Below are 18,528 nucleotides of genomic sequence, written 5' to 3'. Positions count from 1 at the left end.
CACTCTCTTTCTATTTTTATAAATCACAGAAATTATCGAGAAATAAATGAAATATTCTGATAATTTTTGGACAAAACATATGAAATAAAATATAAAGCTTGTTACATATATGGATAAAATGCATGATAAAATACATAGTAAAATATTACATAATAAAATGTAAAATACATAATAAATGTATACATAATTCTTGTCTGAAGTCGGAAGCTTTTCTGTATAAACAAATATCTAAATAAGTGTTAAAATAAAATTCAAGAAAGAACTAATCGGACTATTCACGCTTGCGATAGCACTCTCTTTCTATTTTTATAAATCACAGAAATTATCGAGAAATTAATGAAATATTCTGATAGTTTTTAGACAAAACATATGAAATAAAATATAAAGCTTGTAACATATATTAATAAAATGCATAATAAAATTACATAATAAAATTTAAAATACATAATAAATGTGTACATAATTCTTGTCTGACTCCGGAAATTTTTCTGTCTAAAAAAATATCGAAATAAATGTTAAAATTAAATTCAAGAATGAAGTAATCAAACTATTCAAGCTTGCGATAGCACTTTCTTTCTATTTTTATAAATCGCAGAAATTATCGAGAAATTAATGAAATATTCTGATAATTTTAGACAAAATATAAAGCTTGTAACATATATTAATAAAATGCATCATAAAATATTACATAATAAAATGTAAAATACATAATAAATGTGTACATAATTCTTGTCTGATGCCGGAAGTTTTTCTGCCTAAACATTTATATAAATAAATATTAAAATAATACTCAAGAAGTATAATGAACTAATCAAAAAATTCAGGTTTGCGGCGGTACTTTCATTCGAATTTTTATAAATCACAGAAATTATAGAGTGATAAAAAATATTCACATAGTTTTCAAACTAAATATATTTAATAAAATGTAGTAAGAAGTTTGAGCGTTTACTATTATAAATATTATTGTCAGCAGGCTTACTGCTGAATAGGATACGTCAGAAGCGGAAAAACTGCTTAACCCTTTAACGGGCCCTTTATTTCTAGTAAAGGTAAATTAAAGTATTTTTGGAATTGAAATTGTTTTAAGAACAGAAATTGATATATATATATATAAAAAAAAACTCATTTAGTTTATAAAAATGCCATTTTTTGGTGGTAAATATATTTAACATGACCTATTAGGAATTTACTGACTTTTATTTTTCTTTATTTATAAAATAAATTCCTTAAATGCTACAAACTTTAAAAGGAATTATGTATTTTATAACTTTTATGCGATTTTTAAAAGTACAAATGGTTACCAATTTTATTCAAACTCACTTGAAGAAAGCTGAAGTTATTGAAAAATGGAAACCTAAATTAAAAGTGGTAAAACGTGGTGGTAAGTATACTTACCACGGTTTTCAAAAGGGTTAAAAGGAGTGCCAGTTTCGTAAAAAAATAAAATTGTGCGTGCCACTTCCAAATTTTCTAACATATTACAAAATATGAAAAGGTAAAAAAAATATGTTATTTATGGGCAAATTATGGCATTTTTAAGCGAATAGCTCCTTTTATTCGTATAAATATGCGAAAAAAGTGGAGATTTAAAAGAATTATAGAATATATAAAATAAAAATACAATCTTAGGTTGGATTTTTAAATGTTTTGTATTTTCACCAAATCATCTGTATGAGGATTAGTTCTTGAAGAAGCTATTAAAATTCAGCGCTTTGTGTGCATATCAGATAATTTTGTACGACAAAATGACTTCATTATGCCTATAATAGAAACACTTATTTACACAATTTTTAGTTGAACCAAATCTACAACAGTATCTATCAGCAATAAGAAAATTGCTAATTGCTCTAAATTCAATGTTGTTTGAAAAGTGGATTTTGACTAAGTCCCTGAAAGTAACATAATGAATTTTTCAATTCATTTTTTAAGTCACTGATACAATCATGGTTGAGACCATGATGGTATACCGCCGTACCGTAGCAAGCGTACCAGTAGTTTCACCGTCCACGGGATAGGTTATTGCGTAATATTTCAAAATTAAAATTACCCCTTTTTTTCTTTAAGAAAAATTAACTGTTATTTCATTTATAATATAAAAGAAGTTTAGATAAACATTAGGTGACAAATATACTCATGCAGGTATTGTGGGTTTACATTTATGCGAATATATACAGAAGGGTTTGAATAAAAAAAAAATTTCAAATTTGAATGGTGCTAGAATTGGGAGATTTAGAATGACTGCTTTGAGAAACCGTCGGTTATGTCACGGTTTAAAACTTCCAAAGTTCTATGCTCACTACTATATTTCCTGAGCCGTAATGGCTCAGGGGATAGAGTGTTCGCCTTTCAATGAGGTGAACCGAGTTTTAATCCCAGCGATGGCTTGCCGACGCGAATTCCGCATCCGGCTTGCACCGACCACAGTGCTGGCGTAAAATATCCTCAGTGGTAGATGGATCATTGGTTAGAGTCCCCTTGCCGTCAGGCTAGCCTTGGAAGGTTTTCGTGGCTTCCCTCTCCATGTAACGCAATCGGGGATGAATTTATTACCACTATTTTTTCTTAGACTCGTTCGAAGCCAGTATATTAAGATCCCATTTCTCAATTATTTATCAAACACTTGTCTTTGATCAAACACTTGTCTTTATCAAACACTTGTCTTGAATTTTGTCTTTGATTATAATACTTTTATTAATAGTTTTTATTCATATTATTGAAAGCTCATATTGATATTTCGGCTGCTTCATCAAATTTATATTACGGCACAACTTGACAACAGAAAATAAACAAAATATTCCCTTTTCATCACTGTGTGCGCATGAACGAAAAATAGGTGTAATAAAAGATATTATTTACTTCTGTTCATCAATCAACGAAGAATTTAAAACAAGAATAAGAAAGGCAAAATTTTAAAAAGTGTATATGTTACGGTAAAAGTTAAAAACTAGTGAGTATATTTAACAACCAGTAATTATGCATAATCAACCACTAAATATAGCAAATATAATAAGTTTTGGAAAATTTATCAAATTAACCGGTTTGTTTGCATAATTCCCAACTAGCACTGCATTTAAATAGTTTAAACACACATAACGATAGAAAGCTGGTTACCTTTTACGGTATTAAGTAATGGCAGAAAAAACACCAAGTAACTAGTTGGCTATCTCTTTAAGAAAGCTCTGTTTAAGTGCCTTAAAATGACAAATATGAGGAAAAAAAAGTACCAGTTCTTATATTAAAAACAATTGGTTATGTAAACATAAAGCTTAAAAAGTACAATCAATTGAAAAAAAAGAACGTAGAAATTATCTGAGTTCCGTAAATATCGGAATGGGAATAACTTAAGGGTAGAGTTAAGTTAATACGTTATTGATGCGTCTAGCCAGGGCTGTTAGCCGCTATATATCGAAACGGAAAAGAGTAAAAACTGGTAACAAATAAATTTCATTTTTTAGTTTTTATCCGGGAGTAATAAAAATCCATAACTAGCAATTGTTTTTAACGGATGCAATTTTTATATTAAATTGCTTCATTGCCGTGATAAATTTCCTTACAGTGAATTGTTATTATTGAGAATAGATTAACTCCTCCCGAATATTGAAATAGTTCCTCTACCAGTATTTTCTCTTTTCCGTCCCGCTTTCAGGCCTGCATCTAGCATACAACATATGAATACATTTTGAAATATATTTATGTGTATAAGATAAAAAATTTTGAGAAAATAATAAAGATTAATGAAATTAGAAATAAAAAAAATCATTTTTAAAAAGAAAATTAAAAAAAACTTTTTTTTTAAAAGTCGGAAAACAAAACAATGAAGAGATATAATTTTCTGTTTTTATTAATCTTTCTTATTTTCCATTTTTTCTCTATATTATATTTTTAACTTATTTTATGAATTCTATATGCTTTCAACTAACACACAGTAAATAAAAAACTTATTTTCTTCCTATTTCTCGCTTTTTTTTTATCCTTTTTGTATATATATATATATATATANAAACATTCTTATGTAATATATATATATATATATATATATATATATATTGAAATGGTATGTTTTGTATTGCCATACAAAATTAAATTTGTATTTTCCATCGAAACCCTTGCCATCTTAGATTCTGGGTTAAATATTTCATTTGTGTTTTCTCGATATTTTTTTGTTGTTGTTGTCGTAAGATATTAAGGCATAGGGGGTGCGATCTATTGCCAAGTGTTCGACTTCTGCCACACCCATACGTCACACCCGTTTATAGGACAGACCCATACAAGCATCCATTTATTCATTCACAGGTTCTAATTTTGACAGATCGAATCCCGTACCCCCAAAGGCATGATCTGTTATGGGGATATGGAGGATTTTGTGACCCGAGAGATTTAACGTGCACCCTTCACTTACACTGTGTGTGTTCGGCAGGATGGATTCGAATTCCCGTCATCACGGACGGGAATCCAGGGTCCTTCCAACCAGGCTATTCTCGGCATACAAACTTTTGGTGAAACAGTATTATTAGACAGCACGATACCTTTCAAAAAAAGTAAAAAATAAAGAGGTTACTTCATTAGATTAAGAAAAATAACACTTGATAATCTTTAGAACTTCCACACATTTTTAAAGAAATGAAATGATGCGATTTATGGTTTTGAGAAAGTAATTTAAAGCTACACGTTTTTCAGTTATTTAATTTTTCTTTTTAAATTTCAGTTAATTTTGTTATTTTAGTTTAAATTGATGAAAGCCAATTTTGATGCGGCTAAAAACTTCCTTTAACGTAAATTCCACAAAAATAAAGATATTTATCTTAAATCTAAAATCTAATGTTTAAATATCTTTCAAAAACTGAAGATTTCAGAATGGATTTGGTATGAGTTTTGTGAGGAAAAAAATTTATTAGAGAATCTGTAATATATGAAATTCTGATTATGTGACGGCCTTAGATTTTACATGCATGCCTACCAAGTAGCAGTATAATTGAAAAATTTTTCACAAAGAGGTAGTAAAACAAAAATTTTCCAGTTTGGAGAATTTTCTAGAAACAAATCTATTAAGACATTTATGAGCATAATTAGCCAATAAATTGATCTCATCTACAGATTTTTTTTTAAATTATTGATTCGTCGCAGTAAAAACTTTTTTTAACTTTAACTTCAAGATTTAATACGTCAAAACGCTAATGTTGCTACCACTAAGAAAATTATTTCTCAATGGCCGTACATAGTGCCAAATAGATTAAATATCCCTCAACATTTTATTTGTGAAAATTAATTTAACACGTTGAATGCCATGGGGGTCACCGGTGACCGGGACTGAGTTTGTTCGCTGTGCCACGGGGGTCGCCGGTGACCGGGGAAGTCAAGATTATTAGAAACACATAATTCCAGTAATTTTTTAATTTTTTTATATTATTATCGTTACTAAAACGGTTTGAAGAAATTAATGCAATATAGAACACATAAAAGTAGTTTTAATTTATATACACAGAGATGCCAACTTGCTCCGGATAGCGAATAGACACTTTTTAAAGTGGTAGTTTATTAATTGTGATTCTTGGTTTAATAAATTCAATTTAGTAGATTTTTTTCCACCACTATTTCTAAACAATTCGTAGGCTTACATAATTCACCACTTTTTCAGTAAGGTCATGCTAAACCTTGTAAAAAAAACTAGCAAAATCTGTCTAATGTTTGCAAGTTTAGTTTGTAGTAGTGATGTGCCAATCGATTCATTTAAATGAATCGATTCTTTAGAATCAATTCACTAAAATGATCGGTTATATGAATCGATTCTTTGATTCTTTTTTTAATGGTCCATATAATGGAAGTCTTTATAAAAGGTGGTCGTACAAATTAGTTTAGACTGTTTTAGTATTTGAATTAGTTGATCTAGGTCAGGGGCTCTCAATATTTTTCTGCCATGGAACTCTAAATAATTAACGTTCTTTCGGCGGAACACCTGATAAAAGTACTATCTCGTGTAGCCGCTGTAACCTTTCCACGGAACCATAGGGCTTTACGGAACACCAATTGGGGACTATTAATTTAGATCTTAGGCTCTNCTATTAAAACGTTCTAGTTTTCAACATATATTCTTCATTTAAAAATAATAATCGTTATCATTTTTTCTTATTAATTCCTGTGTACAGGACTAGAAATACTTTCTTATTTTTATTCTTATTGATCATTTTAACGAAAATAAAAATACAATTATTTCATCTATTATATCCTTAAAAAAAAGTTCCTGCAGTTATGAATTTTTATTTACAGCAGAAAGCCGTCATCAACCATAATAAAATATCACGCAATTAATAAATAAATAAATAAATTTTATTTAACAAAATCAAACGAGAAAAAAAAATGAAACATATTACATCCCTGTATAAACTTTATATCTACCTATCGAGGAAATGAACATGACTGAAACTCCGTAAAACTCTCCCATGGTTGGTTAAGCATGCTGCCCATAGCTGTCCGAGTCATGGACTGATGATAGGGAGAGGAGGAAGAGAGAGGGGGTGGAATAACAAAGCGGGATGAAGAGATATTTTGTTTGATGGAGATTTTATTCCTATAATCTGTGGGTGACTGTGTGGCAGACAGCTATGTGGTGCAGGCCTGTGATCATCAGCCGCTGCGGTCGCGGGCCGCCCAATTGGATGTCTTCCTTAATTTATATTGTCATTGGATATTTTTTCACCACAACACAGGTATGCATTTTTTAATTGAGTTACTATTGATAACTAATACAGCTTTTGTTTTTGAAGTATTTGTGAATATAGTGGAAAACTATTTCTAATTAATTATTAAGCTATTATGAAACAAATGTTTCTTCATCACAACACAACTGTATATTTTTTTATGGAGTTAGTACTGATATTTGATACAGCTTTTGTTTTTGGAGTATTTGTGAATATAGTGGAAAATTATTTCTAATTAATTATTAAACTATTATTAAACAAATATTTTTTCATCATAACGCAGATATATATTTTTATGGTGTTACTATTGGTATTTGGTATAGCTTTTGTTTTTGAAGTATTTGTGAATATAGTGGGAAATTAATTATATTTAATTATTAAACTATTATTAAGCAAATATTTTTTCATCACAACACAAGTTTGTATTTTTTTATTGAGTTACTATTAATATTTCACATAGCTTTTGTTTTCGAAGTATTTGTGAATATAGTGGAAAATTAATTTTAATTAATTATTAAACAAATATTTTTTCACCACAGCGCAGGTATTTTTTTATGGTGTTACTATTGATATTTAATATAGCTTCTGTTTTCGAAGTATTTGTGAATGTAGTGGGAAATTAATTCTAATTAAATATTAAACTATTATTAAGCAAATATTTTTTCATCACAACACAGGTATGTCTTTTTTTATGGAGTTACTATTGTTATTTAATATAGCTTTTGCCTTTGAAGTATTTGTAAATATAGTGGAAAATTAATTCTAACTAATTATTAAGCTATTATTAACCAAATATTTTTTCATCACAACACAAATACGTATTTTTTTATTGAGTTACTATTGATATTTCATATAACTTTTGTTTTCGAAGTATTAGTGAATATAGTGGAAAATTAATTCCAATTGATTATTAAGCTATTATTAAGCAAATATTTTTTTTTCCACAAAGCAGGTAGGAATTTTTTTATGGCGTTACTATTAATATTTAGTATAGCTTTTGTTTTTTTAAGTATTTTTGAATATGGAGGAAAATTAATTCTAATTAATTATTATACCATTATTAAACAAATATTTTTTCACCACAACACATGTATCTATTTTTATTTCTTTTAATTGAATTACAATTGATATTTAATATAGCTTTTATTTTTGAAGTATTTGTGAACATAGAAGAAAATTAATTCGAATTAATTATTAAACTAAGCACCATATTATATAAATATAATATAGGAAGTAAAATTATTCCCTTAATTATCTATTTAAGGTCTGTTTGAAGTGAGGTTGTTTTGAGGTTTTAAGGTTAATTTGAGGTTTTAAGCTTGATTTGAAGTTTAGTTGAAGTTGATTTAAAAAGCAATATTGAAAAATCAACCACCCATGGTTTCAGATCAAGAAGTATAAATTAGTTTTTTTTTGTTTTTTGTTTCTTTCTTGAGGTTGATAGAAATTTAACCAAGAGCAACCAGCTTAGAAAGGTTGTTTTTGAGGTGTGCATGTTTTTTTTTCTGCACTTCAAGCAAATAAATATATTTCATGTGTGAATAATTTTTCCCGATTTAATCTAAAATCGTTGCTGAGCTCTATGTGAGATTGATTTTGTGAGGTGTAAATGAGGTTAAAATTGAGTTTTATTGATAAGGTTACTTTTGGTGCAAAACTTAACCTCATTTTCTATTATTTTTAATTTAAAAAATATATAATTATATAATTTTAATATAAGTAAGAAATATAGTTAGAACTAATCTCCGATGATGGAAATTTCTCTACGTCTAAAATAATTCTAGTCTGATGCCGGAAGCTTTTCTGTCCAAACATATATCTAAATAAATGTTAAAAGAAATTCAAGAATGAACTAATCAAACTACTCACGCTTGCAATAGCACTCTCTTTCAATTTTTAGAAATCGCAGAAATTATAGAGAAATAAATGAAATATTCTGATAATTTTTAGAAAAAAACATATCAAATAAAATATGAAGCTTGTAACATATATGGATAAAATACATAATAAAATATTACATAATAAAATGTAAAGTACATAATAAATGTGCACATAATTCTTGTCTGATAACGGAAATTTTTCTGTCTAAACATTTATCTTTGAAATTCATCGTTTTGTGGGCATATCAGATAATTTTGTACACAAAATGGCTTTATTATGCCTATAATAGAAAACACTTGTTTACGCAATTTTTAGTTGAACTAAATCAACAACAGCAATAAGAAAATTGCTATATATATAAAAAAAAATCTCTATAAGCAATAAGAAAATTGCTAATTGCTGTAAATTCAATGTTGTTTGAAAAGTGGATTTTGACTAAGTCCCTGTAAGTAACATTATGGATTTTTCAATTCATTTTTAAGTCACTGATACCATCATGGTTGAGACCATGATGGTATAACGCCGTAACGTAGCAAGTGTACCAGTAGTTTCACCGTCCACGGGATATGTTATAAATATTGCGTAATAATTCAAAATTAAAATTACCCCTATTTTTCTTTAAGAAAAATTAACTGTTATTTCATTTATAATATAAAAGAAGTTCAGATAAACATTAAGTGACAAATATACTCATCCAGGTATTTTGGGTTTACATTTATACGAATATATTCAGAAGGGTTTGAATGAAATTTTTTTATTAAATTCGAATGGTGCCAGAATTGGGAGATTTAGAATGACTGCTTTAAGAAACCGTCAGTTTTGTCACGGTTAAAATCTTCCCCAGATCTATACTCACCACTATATTTCCTGGCCGGGATGGCTCAGGGGATAGAGAGTTCGCCTTTCAATGAGGTGAACCCAGTTTTAATCCTAGCAATGGCTGGTCAACACGAATTCCGCATCCGGCTTGCACCGACCACAGTGCTGGCGTAAAATATCCTCAGTGGTAGATGGATCATGGGTTAGAGTCCCCTTGCCGTCAGGCTAACCTTGGAAGGTTTTTGTGGCTTCCCTCTCCATGTAACGCAATCGGGGATGCATTTATTACCACTATTTTTTCTTAGACTCGTTCGAAGCCAGTATATTAAGATCCCATTTCTCAATTATTTATCAAACACTTGTCTGTGATCAAACACTTGTCTTTGATCAAACACTTGTTTTTGATCAAACACTTGTCTTTGATCAAACACTAGTCTTTGATCAAACACTTGTCTTTATCAAACACTTTGTCAAACTTGTCTTTGATTAAAATACTTTTATTACAGTTTTTATTCAGATTATGAAAGTCTCGTATTGATATTTCGGCTACTTCATCAAATTTATATTACGGCACAACTTGCCAACAGAAAATAAACAAAATATTCCTTTTTCATCACTGTGTGCGTATCAACGAAAAATAGGGGTAACAAAAGATATTATTTACTTCTGTTCATCAATCAACAAAGAATTTAAAACAATAATAAGAAAGGCAAAATTTTAAAAAGTGTATATGTTACGGTAAAAGTTAAAAACTAATGATTATATTTAACAACCGGTAATTATGCATAATCACCACTAAATATGGCAAATATAATAAATTTTGGAAAATTTATCAAATTAACCGGTTTGTTTGCATAATTCTCAACTAGCATTGCATTTAAATAGTTTAACCACACATAACGATGGAAAGCTAGTTACCTTTTACGGTATTAAGTAATGGCAAAAAAGCATCAAGTAACTAGTTGGCTATCTCTTTAAGAAAGCTCTATTTAAGTGCCTTAAAATGACAAATAAGAGAATAAAAATTACCAGTTCTTATATTAAAAACAATTGGTTACGTAAACATAAAGCTTATTGCGTGCAAATCTTGTAAACCAAGCACTAAGAAATTTTCTGAGTTCCGTTAATACCGGAATGGGAATACGTTATTGATACGTCAAGCTAGGGCTGGTAGCCGATATATATCGAGACGGAAAAGAGTAAAAACTGGAGAAAAATATCACTTGATAATTTTTAGAGCTTCCACACATTTTTAAAGAAATGAAATGATGCGATTTGTGGTTTTGAGAAAGTAATTTAAAACTACACGTTTTTCAGTTATTTAGTTTTTCTTTTTAAATTTAAGTTAATTTTGTTATTTTAGTTTAAATTGATGAAAGCCAATTTTGATGCGGCTAAGAATTTCCTTTAACGTAAATTCCATAAAAATAAAGATACTTATCTTAATTCTAAAATATAATGTTTAAATATCTATTTAAATATCTTTAAAAAACTGAAGATTTCAGAATGGATTTGGTATGAGTTTTGTGAGGAAAAAAATTTATTAGAGAATCTGTAATATCTTTATATTTGAAATTCTGATTATGTGACGGCCTTAGATTTTACATGCATGCCTACCAAGTAGCACTGTAATTGAAAAAAATTTCACAAAGTGGTAGTAAAACAAAAAATTTCCAGTTTGGAAAATTTTCTAGAAACAAAACTATTAAGACATTTATGAGCATAATTACCCAATAAATTGATCTCATCTACAGATTTTTTTTTAAATTATTGATTCGTCGTAGTAAAAACTTTTTTTAACTTTAACTTCAAGATTTAATACGTCAAAACGCTCATGTTGCTACCACTAAGAAAATTATTTCTTAATGGCCGTACATAGTGCCAAATAGATTAAATATCCCTCAACATTTTATTTGTGAAAATTAAATTAACACGTTGAATGCCATGGGGGTCACCGGTGACCGGCACTAAGTTTGTTCGTTGCGCCACGGGGGTCACCGGTGACCGGCGTAGCCAAAATTATTAGAAACACATAATTCGAGTAAATTTTTAATTTTTTAATATTATTATTGTTACTAAAATGGTTTGAAGAAATTAATGCAATATAGAACACACAAAAATAGTTTTATTTATGTACACAGAGATGCCAACTTGCTCCGGACAGCGAATTAATATTTTCAAGTGGTAGTTTATTAATTGTGATTCTTGGTTTAATAAATTCAATTTAGTAGATTTTTTTCCACCATTATTTCTAAACAATTCGTAGGCTTATATAATTCACCACTTTTTCAGTTAGGTTATGCTAAACCTTGTAAAAAAAACTAGCAAAATCTGTCTAATGTTTGCAAATTTAGTTTGTAGTTATTTACCGTTTGATCAGACGGGCAATCCATGTAAAATTAGCGTGGCATTCAACGTGTTAAAACTATTATAGGCATTCTTAGAATTCCCCCCCCCCGTCTCCACCCTTTCGACAGTTGAGCTCGGTCAATTTTATTAAATTTTACTTATTTTAAAAAAAATTACAAAAAAAATCTAATTTCTTTTTCAATAAAATGAGATATTCTTTATGCATAAACAAGTTTAAATTTCTTATAAAAGAAAACTGATTAAATACTATGAAAGGAAGTATTAATAAAAAGATTACTTTATGATTTATATCATTAGTTTTGGTTATTTAACCTCAAGGTTTTAAATACATTTAGGTTTTCTCTTGTGGAACTTAAGAGATGAGACAAAAGAAGAAAAAGAAAACATTCATAATCCACACGCTTTGAAAAGTAATTAACTTTTAACAAAAACTTTCAGATATGTAATTAAGTAACCTTGAGTTTTCACTTTTATTCGAACCAATCAACCATTAAAACGCTAAGAAGATTTAATGCATTCATTTCGTTTAGTGAAAGAATTGTTGATTATTATTTATACAAATAGAATAATTGCTTCTGGTTACATTTTCTATCAAAATAAGTGATGAGTTGTTCTAACAAACCAACATTGCTTTAGAAAACTGTAAAGATTGAAATAACAGTATGCTTTGTACATGGGTGCCACAGGCGACTAAAATTATAAGAACTGGTAGGAAATTAATTCAGCTTAATTTATTTAATTATTTTACAGTAACTACTATAGTTCGTTCACCAGGAGTTGGCACTTGGCTCCGCCTTCATCACGTGGTATCGTATGATACTATTTCGCTATTTGGCGATCGTATATCTGCTATTTGAGGATCGTATGACAAAAATATTTATTTCGCAATCTTCATGTGCATATTTTGAGCATGTGCATTTTATTTCATAAACTTGTTGATATTTCTCTCTTTTTATTGAATAGTTTGTTCTTTTTGAGATATTTCGCTGGGAAAAAGTTTTTAAATATAAATTAGCTAGAATAAGGAAAGGTGTAATAGCTGCTGACAAAGCGAAGTAAGAGACTGAAAAAGAATTCACTGTTTGTGTTTGGCCATCACCTTCTACATCAGAAAGCCTCCACACGGTTTCTTATAAGTAGTCTGCGCAGACTATTTAAAAATTGAACAGGTTGAGCGCATGAAACCAAATTCTATTTTAAAAGAGACTGAAGAGGAATTTGCCAATTATATTTGAGAATTGAATCTGTAGTGGTAGACAAGTAAATAAGACAAACTAATCATATTCAAAAATTAAACAAATTTTTTGACATATATTTGTACCACTTTTTTATTTTTACTAGATTTTCTATTGAATGGCTTTTTTGTAAACTGGCTTGCCTTCATAGTGGTCTGATTGGACTACCTATAAAAAACCATGTGGAAGCTTTGCGCGCATTAGAGGTTATCTCGATTTCAAGCGAGGAAATATTTTTCCTCTTACTCCCCCGCGCTGAAATGAACTCTGAGTCTGAGGAGGTGGAGCCAAGTCCCAACTCCTGGTGAACGAACTATACTTTGATTTTCATCGAATTATTCATATTTAAAAATAAGAAAAAAATTCCTATATTTTCCTACTTAGAGAAATTGAAAAAGTAATAAAAGTTGCTATTTTAGACTCTATTAATGTAGTTTTGCTATTCATTAATCACCACTTTTTTATGTTTTGAGAGGGGAGATTTCCGTATTGTGATCTGTGGCAGAATAATCGCCAAGTCTTGGTAACTTTCAGGCAGTATATGGCGTGAAACTATGAAATAAAATAACACAGAATGAGACCAACTGGAAGGTTGGTCCCGTTCTGGTATAACTCGTAACTACCTCCGGCCAAACCTCTACATGTTTTTTTTCTTCCTTTTTAAAAAAAAAATATTATTATTACTTTTTTTTTTAATGTTTAAATTCGATTTGGTGATTGTAGTTGGCATGGCACGATACGGAAATATCCCCTTTTTGGTTGACCGGGGCATCCCTGTTTACATCATTTTGATTTTTACCAGCTCTCCTTTCTATAAATACCGAACCGTGGTGGTTATGGGGATAGGATAGAGCATTCGCCTTCCATTGAGGTGAGTCGGGTTCGAATCCCAGTCATGACTGGTCGATTTGAATTCCGCACCCGGCTTACACCGATCACAGTGCTGACGTAAAATATCGTCAGTGGTAGACGGATCATGGGTTAGAGTCTCCTTGGTGGCAGGCAAGTGGAAAGTTTTCGTGGTTTTCCTCTCCATGTAACGTAAATACGGGTTAGCTCCATTTAAAAGTCTTTCGCGAAGGCAAATTTCTCCCAATACTTGAGCCAGGAGTTCCTTCGTCTTCTGAATTGGATTCAAAATTGAAAGGCTACGGAGTTGAACATTAGTAGTCGTAAATGCAAAATTGGGTCGGCTGTTCAACGATGGTTATATCTTTCCATAGATGCCGCGTGGGCCTAAAAATGCCCGAAGTACCGAACCTAGTTCATTTTTATTTATTTAGTTATTCTATCATATCTACAACAACAAATTATATTTCAAAGTACATAAATTTAAAGAGAAACCATTCTTTGCATGTACTATTAATAGTAAACTGGAAAAATATATGCTAAGAAAAGTTTTTTTTACCAGATTCATACGCACCTGGAAAATTTTAAAAAGTGGTAATAGTATTTAATTTTTTTTTTGTATTATTATGTTTGTATCTACCAGAATATTTTATTTTCTCTAAGCAAACAAAGATTGATCCAAAAGGTGGCAAACAGGAAATTCTATTTTGATAGTGAAAGCTAATAATAGGAAATTTCCAGCACCTTTATAACAAAATTGAAGCCTGTTATTAATTTTTTCCTGGCGTGTGCGTAGCCTCATTTTATCTCTTCTACCAGATTTTTGCTTTTTGTTGGTCACCAGTTTTACAGATTCAGACGAGTGTGGCATATTTACTCCTTTAAGAAACCGTGTATTCATTTTAATAGATATTTTATAAGTAACGTAATTTTATTTTATTAACAAGCACATAAAATTATGAACACATCTTTGACGTAAATTGATTCTCGTGCATTCTGACCAGATCTGACCTATACCCTCGCCAACTTAAATTTTAGGTTAAATATTTTATGCTCGGTTTCTGGTAATTTGTTATTGACTGAAGAAATTTTTGATGATATTTCTCAAAATAATACCTTTAAAATTAAGAGTGAAAAATAGAGAGGTCGATATATTAGATTAAGAGAAATAGCGCTTAATAATTTTCAGAACTTCAACCGAATTTTCCTCAAAGCAATAAAAATTTGCTGTTTTGAGACAAATAGTTTAAAATTATACACATTTTTCAGTTTTTAAAATTTAATTAAAATGTAGTTCTTAGCAAAAATACTTTTTTTTTCTTCCAATGTTTGCTTGTGTTAAGATTTCATCAATTCAGGCATGAACAGGGCAGATTTGTTGGCCATTCTTTTTGGGACACCCTATTAGGTGGGCCAAAGTTGCTCCCACAGTAAGGACAGATACTACAGAGAATGAAGGAACATTCATGCCTTGCCCGGGATTCCAAGCCAGAACCCTTCTAATGCAAAGCCAGTTCCGTGACCCTACACAGTCCGGTCGGCTTAGTAAAAATATTGCATTATGTATATTGTTGCATCACTTATTCGCTGTCGGCAACACCTAATATGCTACTCGACAAAAATTTTCAGACAAAATTCGTTGTTCCGCTTTGTAAAAATATATTTTCTAGTGGCAACGAAAGATAAGTTATATCTAGTTTAGTATTTTTTTTCATTCTAAATCATTTTTCTTATACAGTACAGAGCCCGTTATCCGGAAATCAGAAAACCGGAAAACCAAAAAACCGGAACGAAATTCGATAAATTTTCCCGCCATTTTTTTAATTTTTTTTCCTCATATGATTTTAGGATTTTTCTTTCTTTTTTGAAAGATGTTCACCTTACCATCATTTTGGAAATAATCATTAGTGTATTACTTCATCGTTTTTTCCTCTTTTTAAGATTATTTCCACAAAAAAAATTTTTTTTAGTTGGATTTAACAATAAAAAAACGGCTTTTTGTAGCGATTCAGAAAACCGGAAAAATCGGTTATCCGGAATAGCGATGGTCCCGATCGTTCCGGATAATCGGTTCTCTACTGTACTACATATCAAAAATTCAAAGTTTCGTATGGAATGCAACTTTATTACAGTTGTCTCTTGGCGACGCATTTAAAAAGTGAGTGTTATTATCTGTATTCTACAAGTCTTGCTATTTAATTCTGTACCAATTTATTAATACTTTTTCAGAAAGTGATGCAGTTGGCATCCCTAATCTAGCTGCTTGTTTACCGTTCTTTGGCGAAATTCAGCCATGGCAAAATACAAAAATATATTTGTCAATTATAGATCTTATTTTATTTTATAACCGTCGTTGACTACTGATGTTGTACTCCATAGCCTTGTAATTTTGAGCCTAATCCAAAAGACAAGGGAACTGCTAGATAAAGTAGTGGGAGAATTTTGCCTTCGTGGAGGACTTTTTGATGGAACTAACCCACATTTGCGTTTCATGAGGAGGAAAACCCCCAAAACCAATAACGGCTACCCTAACTTCAAGGGGAATTTAATCCACGATTTGTTTACCACTGAGGATATTTTACGTCGGCACTGTGGTAGGTGCAAGCCGGATGCGGAGTTCGTATCGATCAGTCATCGCTGGGATTCGAACCCGGTTCACCTCATTGAAAGGCAAACGCTCTATCCCCTGAACCACCACGGCTCTCAATTATTGATTTATCAATTTATGTCTTACTACAATTTCGAAAATTAATATTTGGAAAGAACAAAAGTTGGCAAATATGGCTAACTGTTGACATAGGAGCCGATTCTTATTAATTGTGTTTAGTTTTGGCAACAATCTTGCGTTAATTAAAATCTTCAAAATCTTGATTTATTAGAATTCTAATTTGAAATTGGCCGGACAGCTGGTAACAGCAAAATGTTTGCAGCATAAGCATACTTTCTCTACTTAATGTATGTATGGAAGAAAATTTCAAAAATTATTTTTTCTCTTTCATCTAAGTAGATAATTCTTGTAAATATCTCCAACATTGCGAAACATTACAAGTTCTTCTCCGTATTTTCTAAATTAAAGCTATTTTATATCGCAGTTATGATTTATGACTCAAAATATATTATTCCGAAAAATTTTATAAGGCGCATTCTCGCTGCGTCAAATAAAAGTCAAAATTTTTTCCGCATAAGCATAATTCCTAAAATATGAGTATTTACGGAAGAGGCGAGTAAGCTTCCTGATGCAAAAATCGGCTGCGTATCAATGACTTTTCACCTATTTACGTGACATGCCAGCTAGAAATAAAAATACCATGAAGCAGTCAATCCAGGTTTCGATTTTATTTTTAATAAAAAGTCTGTTTCCGACACCTTCCAGTCTAAATATTGATATGAACTCCATTATAATTCAATTGAAAGTCTAACTTAGTGTTGTTATTTAGAATAAAACGGTTTCCTGCCGTTGCATTTCTGGGTTTCAGAATTATATTTGTTCAGATTCTATCAAAGCGTTATATAAAGTGGATGGTGTTTTTTTTATCATGTAATATATTACATGTTTGTTTATTTTGATTGCATAATTTTTTGGATATCGTAATTTAACCCTTTAATGGGCCCTTTATTTCTAGTAAAGGTAAATTAAAGTATTTTTGGAATTGAAATTGTTTTAAGAACAGTAATTGATATAAAACAAAAAACTCATTCAGTTTATAAAAATGCCATTTTTTTGGTGGTGAATATATTTAACATGGCCTATTAGGAACTTACTGACTTTTATTTTTCTTTATTTATAAAATAAATTCCTTAAATGCTACAAACGTCAAATGGAATTATGTATTTTATAACTTTTATACGTTTTCTAAAAGTGACAAATGGTTACCAATTTTATTCAAACGCACTTCAAGAAAGCTGAAGTTATTGAAAAATGGAAACCTAAATTAAAAGTGGTAAAACGTGGTGGTAAGTATATTTACCACGGCCTTCAAAAGGGTTAATATATAGTTTTTTATAATGAATTTAACACAAAATTTGTATATTTTAACCCTTTCGAAGGCCGTGGGTAATATACTTACCACCACTTTTAATTTACGTTTCCATTTGTTAATAACTTCAGCTTTTTTGAAGTGAGTTTGAATAGTATTGGTAGCCATTTGTTAGTTTAAAAAAACTTATAAAAGTTATAGAATACATAATTCCTTTTGAAAATTGTAGCATTTATAAAATTTATTTTATGAATAAAGAAAAATAAAAGTTAATAAATTCCTAATAGGTCGTGTTAAACATATTTACCGCCAAAAAAGTTTCATTTTTATAAACTAAAGGAGTTTTTTTTTTCTTATATCAATTACTATTCTTAAAACAATTTCAATTCCAAAAATACTTCAATTCATCTTTACTAGAAATAAATAGCCCATTAGAGGATTAAAATTATGTTTCGAACAAAACTGTGTCAAATTCAGATGCTATTACATACCTGCCAACTTTTAATTCCATCCATTATCATTTTTCCCAGTGGTATTAAAATGAAATTAAAACTTCAATTTTAAGCAAACAAATACGTTGCATTTGAAAAAACTTAAATTGACAACCATGATAGTAACGCATATTAATATATGTGCTTAATTTTTGTAAGAATAGTGGTGATCAAAATCATTTGAAAATTAAGGTTTAACTTCATGATTATT

General features: G+C 29.9%; 1 protein-coding gene across 1 annotated transcript in view; it reads left to right on the top strand.

The window, feature by feature from the left end:
* The first annotated feature begins 6,512 nt into the window (after window positions 1-6,512).
* The window catches only part of LOC107439526 (A disintegrin and metalloproteinase with thrombospondin motifs adt-2), a 111,344-nt gene continuing 99,328 nt past the window's right edge, over window positions 6,513-18,528 (top strand). Inside the window, exon 1 of the mRNA XM_071185863.1 lies at window positions 6,513-6,704. Coding sequence (XP_071041964.1) covers window positions 6,600-6,704 — 105 coding nt within the window. The 5' untranslated portion in view covers window positions 6,513-6,599. The remainder of the gene's footprint in view (window positions 6,705-18,528) is intronic.

This window comes from Parasteatoda tepidariorum, chromosome 9 (assembly GCF_043381705.1).
Source record: "Parasteatoda tepidariorum isolate YZ-2023 chromosome 9, CAS_Ptep_4.0, whole genome shotgun sequence".
In the NCBI taxonomy this organism is placed as follows: Eukaryota; Metazoa; Arthropoda; class Arachnida; order Araneae; family Theridiidae; genus Parasteatoda; species Parasteatoda tepidariorum.
The sequence above is the reverse complement of the archived record's forward strand: the minus strand, read 5'-3'. Positions and strand labels throughout refer to the sequence as shown.